Genomic DNA, 8322 nt, shown 5'->3' with positions numbered 1-8322 from the left:
ATGTTTGATGCCTCAAAATATGTGCTAGGACCCTGTTTCTAATGTTGCTGAAGTTTGGTGCTGTTCTGAGCATTATTTGTGGCCTTTTGATGGCGGTTTTATATTTGGACCCATTTACTGCAGTGTATTGTTGTCGTGCGGTCGTTTCTGAGGATGCTAAAACTACGTTAGCTAGCGGTCTGCAAACTTGATCTCTCGGGAGGGAGTGTAACACAGTTTCACGGTGTGTTAGACCGTGGATTAAACTTACACCGGAATATCCCTTTAAGGTCAGTTTGTTTATTCAGTCATGAAAGCAAAAAAAAAAAAAAAAAAAAAAGTTTAGTTTGTTTGTTTAGGCATAAGCAAAAAAATACAACCACAACTGACTCCAAAGTGTCTGATCTCACTCCGAAACACACACACACACACACACACACATACACACAGAGACTCCACAACAACCTGTGCACGTGGTTTAAGGACCCGTTCACTCTCGCCGACACAGACAAGGAGGACGGTCCACTCTTTGCATAAACGCACCTGTTTCATTTCAGCCGCCTCACCGCTCCCATCCATCACCGCCGGCTCCACTCAGGCCTCCTCGCGTCGCCCCGCTCCCCTCCACCCTCCACCGTGTACTCCGTGCTGTGAGGGGGCCGGCAGAAGGGAGCAGAGCCCGCCCTCCTCCCCTCCTATTGGGCTGTGTGAGGGCTACAGGCTGTCGGGGCGGGGCGGGGGTGTGGGGGGTGTGGGGGGGTTTGCAGCGCTGCGTTCTGACAGCTTTGCAGCGGCTGAGCGCAGCTTGACTCACCGGCAGCTCAGCGGGGGACTCTCCTTCTTAGTGTTGCCATCAGAAATATTATTATCACGGCCCGGGTAAAGCCTTTAAAGCCCACGGAGGATTTGGCAATGCCTCAGCCGGGACGAGAGAGCGCAGGGGAGGACTGACTCCACAGCATCGCGTCGCCGTACAGTTCCAATTTGGACACATTTCTCGAGCGCGTCTTCGCCCCACTCCACCTGCCAAGCGCGCGTCGGGAAACGAGGAAGCCCATGGAGGGATGTCGCGATGCTGTGCACAAGGAGAACTAAAACTTTGGTGTCGACATGTGTGATCCTGAGCGGCATGACCAACATCGTGTGCCTGCTGTACGTCGGCTGGATCACCAACTATGTGGCCAACGGGGGTCCCAAAGTTGCGGAGAGCGGCGGCGGCGCTGGCGGCGGCGGCGAGACGGAGAGAAAGTTGGAGGAGGACAGTAAGGGGGAGACCCTGAGGATTATCGAGAGGCTGGACCGGCTGGAGAGCGTGGTCAACGAGCACATCAAAGGTCAGCACAGCCGGGGGCGAGGGGCTGTAGGGGAAAGTTGGAAAGCCATCACGTGTCAGGGGCAGCGTTACATGAGGATGAGGATGAGGATGATGATGATGATGTCTGATGTGGTGTGAGCCAGCGTCCCGAGACAAGTACTGTAGGATCAACATGAGTTTACTGTCAACTCGCCTATCTTAAAGGTGCATTATGTAGTTTTAGGGAAGACGTTTTAATCCGCCGTGTCTGATTTGTTATGTCTAAGCAAACAAATTCAAACTGACCTTAAAGGACGACACAGTTTCATGCTGTTTTACTTTGTTTTAATACGTGGCGGACCCTGCCACCTTTGTGTGTGTTCTGGGGACCTTATTTTCCTCTGAGAACAGCGTGTTTATTCACTTAAATAGATTTCTTAGTTTGTGTTATTACCTCATTGATATTGTAGTTTGAATTTCTTCTTCTTCAAAACTACACAGTGCCCCTGTAACTCACCTTGTGAATATTCTGAACACTGCAGGAGTGTTTTTTGCTCTGCAAGCTTCAGTAATTAAGTCATTGTTTCACTGACACCGATTTCCCCCGTTGATCTGTCTTTTAAGACAGCAGCGAACACAAATCACTGTTTCCAGCCCCCTCAGAGCCAGGTTTTTGCTCTTTACTCTGTTTGACGTCACGTTCAGCTGAATATGTTTCACCTGAAGACTGTGTGTCAGCAGTGGCGGATTTAGTAGGAAGGGCCACCCCAAAGGCACCTGTCAGTACTTGCTCTAAATAAAGAGGGAATGAAATGTGAGAATTAAGGTTCAGATTTGTGTCAACATGCCCAATAATATTTTTTTTCTATTATTTGGTCAGAAGAAGGGGGGCTGTTTGGCCTTATCACCAGCACATCTTCCTCTTCATCAGTCATTGGTAGCTCTTCCACCAACTCTACTGGCTTGTCTGCACTATCAGACTCGGCAACACGGATTGTAGCTCCTCATTTTCACCACAACATAGGGCTAGCTCCTCAGGCTCTGAGTCTGCAACGACGTGTTCCTCGACATTAACGTTATCATTCGTGTCAACCGGTGACGGTACAGTAAACAAATGTGATAACTTTGGTACTGTGGTGTTTTTCTTTTTAGTTTCTTCTCGATTTTTTCCTCCTATTAGACTCACTTGGGTATTTGTGCTTTACCAGAACTCCGACCGCGGCACTCCACTTCCTGGCTGCTGTCTTTTGTCTTTTCGTCATGATGACTCTTGGAATAGTCCATTATAGTACGAAAGGGGGGGTCAAATAATACGTGATTTATTTATTTTTTTTGTCATTTCTTGGTTGTTTTTTAGTTATTTTCAGTGTAGAAGAACACAGTTATAATTTACAAAGACAATGGCCAGTTTGGGAGGGGGCAGCTGGTCGGGGGCCCCTGCAGGTTGGGGGGGCCCAAGGCAATTGCCTACCATTGCCTCAATGGTAAGACCACGCCTGTGTGTCAGACAGAACAAGCTGTTTCAAGTTGTCATCAAGGACTCTGCCGGCGAGGCTTGGACGGGCATTTAACTTTATTTCTCTGATCATTTCATACAAAGGTTAACAGGTGATTAAAGTAGTCTCCAGTCCATTAATCTTCTCTAAATGATTCCTCCTCACAGCACCTGTGAATCTGAATAACTGACTTTAATAACTTAATTTCCGTCTGTCTGACGTCTGTTTTTTTCAAAAAAGAGCAGCGATAAAAAAAAGATGAAGCCAGGAGCAGAAGATACAGTACATCCCAGCAAAACACGAGTACTCATTCAGATAACATTGTAACATTGCAGGCATGGATGCAGGAGCTGGAGGTGCTGAGGGGGGGATGCTGCATCCCCCCCTCAGCACCTCCTGAAACGAAGGCTGTACCAAATGCCGGATTCACAAGAAGGTGAAAATAGTTGAGAAATTGTCCGAGACAGCGCTTCACAAAGTTCATAACGTTTGTCCTAACTCGACAACTCGCTAAACTGAGCGATTTCATGAGGGAGTCTGGAGGATTTCTCTCCCTCTTCATCTCGCTCTCAGAATGTTGCAACGAGCGGGTTCATGTCGTTATCCTGGCCTTTCAAATGAATAGAAAAACATGCATGTGTCCCACCGATTACTGCTGTACGACATCAGTGTATAGACTGGCCCCTCAGCACCCCCGACTGTGACTGACTGCTAACGTTACTGATTGCAGGTAACAATCAGCGTTTGAGGGGACGTGAAAACACTCAGCTGTGAATATTAATTGGTCGCTAATACGTTCAAGCGGTGTCTACAGCATCAGATCCATCGACAGTTTGCGTCCCATTTTGACGTACTATTTGTTTTCCGCATCATCGCCCTCATTTCTAGCTCTCTCTGGCCAACTCTTAAAGACCAACCTAAATTAAGAAATCAGATTAGGTCATTCGTCTAGCTTCGTTATTCAGGTCAGAGTCGGACAAACTTTCTCAATTCAATCAGAATTTGCAAACTTCTTCCTCCCGACGCCAGATAAGCGCTCGTGCTGGTGTGTTTCCTGTCAGTGGGAGTGGATGGTGTTGTTCATTGATAAAATGTTGCAGTGATACACACACGCAGGACTGAGAGAATATCCCCCAGGCCTCGCCATGTTTTAATTATCCTCCTCGTAGCTGTACATCAGTGAGTCAACACACATTAAGAAGTGGGACAAACTCGTCCTTTATCCTGCGCTAAATGGGACAGCACACCGCTCGCCAGCCGAGCGAACGCGGGATTGAGGAGGAACGCGCGCTCTGTTGCAGCGGCAGGATGATTAACGCTGGAGTGTGCAGCTTCCCTCTAATGCCCGAAAGATAACACCGTTCCTTGGAAAGATAAGGGCCGTAATTTATCAAACATCTCAGAGAGAGACTGTTGATCCAGGATTAATTTTCTGTTTCAGATGAGCTGGTTGAGAACACGGTGTTAATTAGAGAGGCTGAATTAAAACTGATGAGAGGGAAGACATCCTTTCAGCTGCAGAGATACGTAGCTGCTTACTTGTGGGCACAGATTAACGCGGTTACACTTAACTGTGCATGAGATTTTTGCGTTTTCCTTGTACAAAAAAGATAAAGCCCTCTCATCATATACTGTATTTGAACACAATAAACCTTGAGCACCTTGTTTTTTAGAAATGAATAAGGATCACTGTTGGGCCAGCGCTGATGCTCGAGACAATTCAACAAGTAATACTGGAACAGTAATGTTATACAAAGCATTTTAATGCATGCAGATGAATGCACATTTCATTTATCAAACAGGCAGCAGCAGGCCTGTGAGTATTTGCCTTCCGTGTACTTATTAAACTTCTCATCCTCATAGGTCGGAAATGTCTGTATATGCACAGCTTTTAACACGGTTTCAACAAGTGATCTGAATCTCTTTGAGTGCCGCTGTAGATGAATGATGCTCACATAGAGTCGGTGAAGCAAACCTTCAGTGCTGTCACACACACACGTCTCTTCATAGTTTGTACTGATGTACCTGTTAAAGGTAATAAAGGGAAGTAAAATATAGCAGCTGATTGGTCACAGTGTCAGCCTGCAACAGGGGGCACTCTGTTCCCGCTCTGGACGGGGATTTCAAAGTGGTACTGCAAAGCCGTGCAGACTTCTACTCACCTCTCTACTGTCTGTGCTTATTGACAAGACCATCAGTATTCTCTCTCTCTCTCTGCTCAGAGTGCGACTTCGCTCTGTGCAGAGACATGTTGTTGGTATGATACAAAGCTCATCATTAACATGGAGAATGGCGGGCTGATGGTGTACTGAGCAGTTCACAAGTGCTAATAGAATCTGCATAGGCTCCAGGGTTACAGCGGGTGAGTAAATTTAGCCAGCGGAGTGTTTGGCACACTCCTCCCCTCCACTCCGCTCGCTCCTCGGAGCCGGTGCCAGATTACATTATCAGCCAGGGGCTGACGTGCTTATGTGTTTATGCTTTGTCACTGATACAAAAAGACCAGACCGTGGAGCCGACATGCAGGTCTGAATGAGGATAATGCAACGTTCAAAGTGTACTTGGATAAAAAAAAAAAAATAAAAAAAAAGAACTTTGCATTCACTGGAGGCTGATTCAGCACTTTTGTAAGGTCAGGATGCTCTCAGGCTCTGACTCAGTGCATTAGCTCTGTTTTGTGTCACTTGGCGTTTTGGCCCTTTACATTTATTTAAGTAGTAATAATGTCAGCAATCCCCGCCCATTTAACCTTAAGTATTGCAGGTCATCTGCTTCTTTTAGGAGGTTTGACAGTTTCTAGGTTGCTCGCTCGCTGCCGTTTGCCACGGCAACAAAAGAGAAAGATACGCGTTGTGCTCAAAGTTGAGTTGTGTTGTTCTCTGAGAAACATCTGCACTGTTGAAGTGCTGCTGCCAAGATAACCAATAAACTGCTGCTGTAACAGATGGTGTTCATGCTGGTTAATAACTGATCTCACGAACCTGCCTAGCTAGTTAGTTGGCTAGTTAGTTAGCATGTTTAGTGTTGTCCTGTTCAGTAGCTAGCACAGGTGGTCATCCCAGGCAGGACAAGGAAAACAACGACCCTGCAATCTTAGGAAAAATATGATTGGCCACACCCCAAAATATCCCCCCGAGCTCAGCCACAGGCTAGCACACGACGCTGTTAGCCTTGCATACATGTGTGACATTGGTGGCTGAACTCCAGCCTATGTAAGGCAATTATTTTATGAGCTCCCACAGATTACAACAAAACACTTTTATAATCATCACCAATCTTCATTTTCACTGCACTGTATTGCAATTCTTGATGTTATCTTACAGTTAGCTAGCCACAGTATCATTGGCCTGTTTGCAGCTATTTTTGACTTTGAGGCAATGAGAGAAGATGGAGATGCGATGTAGTTTTGCTCGGCTGGCAGTGCAGCAGTCTGTTAGCAGAGTTATCGCACTACTTCTGGCGTCCCCCTCAGGAATTGCGCTTGAGAAGATTTTGTGTATTCTTCCCTCCATGTTTTCGACTTTTGCCTCTGTACTCGCCTGAATTTTAGACAACTGTGATCACAGCAGCTCTTTCTTTCCCAACACTTTTCAAACACTTGGAAAGATACGGAACAGTTTCAGACTAGTCCAGTAGGGACTAATATCCCGAGATACTCGAAGTCCGTGGAGACTTTGAAGACTTCTTTTCTCTTACACATAAAGTACTTCAGCGAAACTCAAAATAATGAGCGAACTCTTGATAACTTCTCAAATTATTTCACATTTTATTTGTTTATATATATATGTGTGTGTGTGTGTGTGTGTGTGACTTTATCAATTCATATGATTATGTATTTCATTTATTTGCAATTGAACATTTTTAATATCCTCCACATGGAGCAGCATGTCATGGTTCAGTCTCAGGGCAGATTTTCCATGTCTTCAGCTGGGCAGACACGAGGAGTCCTGCCTCTGGTGAAGGTGTCAGGTGGCCCCTCCGGCTGGTGCCACGTTACATTGCTGGCTACGCCGAGGCCGAGGCTCAGCGAGGAAGAGATTCAGGTCATGGAAACGTGCATATTTTAACACATTTGTTCACAGCCATTCATTTCCCCACTGCAGGGCTGCCTCGATGTAAGATACACAAGATTAGGAGCATGCGAGAGAGAAATTGGAGTCTTGGCCGCGATCCTTTCTTTCAGCCAGTCTTATACATCTTCACAGGATCTGTCTCCTCACATACGATGCTGTGTTTTGATCCTGGTTCTGCATTGTTTGTTTCCGTCCTGCCAAGTACGTATCTTATTTTTAGTAGTCTCTTTATGAGTCAACGTAAGTTGATCCGTGTTGACAGTGTGCGGGAGACGAGGAGGGTGTGCAGGGTGGACTTCTGAGACTGTGTGTGTGCGTGTGTTTATGTGTGCGTCACAGTGTAAGTTGCATGCATGGTGTGTCATCAAAGATGCAGTGGCGTAAGATCTGATGTGGATGTCGCCGCCTGCCTATAGAGCCTGTGTACCATTGTGTGGAGAAAACTGTCACTGCAAACATCCCGGCATCAGCCGGTGGAGGCTGCCATGACACTGTAGCACACAGGTGCAGCGGGACGTTAGCAGAGAGGAATCGATCCTGCTTTGGCTCCGTGCTCTGGGGTTTCTCTGCCAGTTGCACTCTGAGATGCCTGAGGATAATACAAAATAATGCAATTTAGAGGAAGAGCAAGTAGAGAGGGAGACCACCGATGCAGGCGGACATTGAAAAACTGCTCGATCGTAGAGATGAAGGTGACACATAATCGGGGTCGACCCATATGGCATATTCAGGATGGATACTGACACCAATTATTAGAAATCAAGGAGACTGGAAATCGACATTTGCTACCGATATTCATTTGAGTAAAAATTTATCTCTTTCGCTCAAAATTTCAAACAGGTGATGAGCACATTTGACTGAAGTACTATTCTCAAGTCCTATTTTGACATACTTCCTCTCCACTGCATTTATGTGATGCATTTAGCTACTAGTCACTTTACAGATTCACATGATTCAGTGTTTATAGGCTATTATTTATGATGTGTTACCAATCGGATAATGTTGTGGGCGGGACATTGTGTGAGAGGATGTTGCATCAGAGCCAAAGAAGCAAATTTTTTAATTAATCACGTAATTTTATCGCCAATCTGACAAAAATAAATCAATAAATCAATAAACCACTGCTACCTATAACTGAATAATGCTGAATATCGGCCTGAAAATTTGTCCAGCGCCGATAATCGGTGCACCCCTGTACCTGGAAATGACCATAGTATGGGTGAGTCATGTTCCTGTGATAGTTAGAGACCCCCCAATCCCTCCCTCGCTTGCATCGTCTCCTTCACACCACTGAAATTCAAAGGGAAGGTGCCAGCCACGGTGTGATGATGATGAGATGGAGGAGGTGTGATGCTCACAATTCCAGAAGTGTCAACTTGTTCTGATTAGAGCTCCATGACTCTGTTGCACCTCCTCTGAGTGGCTGCTTTCCCCTGATCCTTGACAGCAGTGTGCAGATTACAAAGTTATGTATCAGGGA

General features: G+C 46.0%; 1 protein-coding gene across 4 annotated transcripts in view; it reads left to right on the top strand.

The window, feature by feature from the left end:
* Positions 1-739: 739 nt before the first annotated feature.
* The window catches only part of LOC115587369 (polypeptide N-acetylgalactosaminyltransferase 18-like), a 182659-nt gene continuing 175076 nt past the window's right edge, over positions 740-8322 (top strand). For all 4 annotated transcript variants that reach the window (XR_003985029.1, XM_030427205.1, XM_030427204.1 and 1 more), the window contains exon 1: positions 740-1313. Coding sequence is in view for 3 of the 4 variants with exons in the window: in XM_030427205.1 (XP_030283065.1) it covers positions 1052-1313 (262 nt within the window). In the remaining variant the exon portion in view is untranslated. The remainder of the gene's footprint in view (positions 1314-8322) is intronic.

The sequence above is a fragment of the Sparus aurata genome, chromosome 8 (genome assembly GCF_900880675.1).
Source record: "Sparus aurata chromosome 8, fSpaAur1.1, whole genome shotgun sequence".
NCBI classification, from domain to species: Eukaryota; Metazoa; Chordata; class Actinopteri; order Spariformes; family Sparidae; genus Sparus; species Sparus aurata.
Note: the sequence above shows the minus strand (reverse complement) of the source record. Positions and strands in the feature narration are given on the sequence as shown.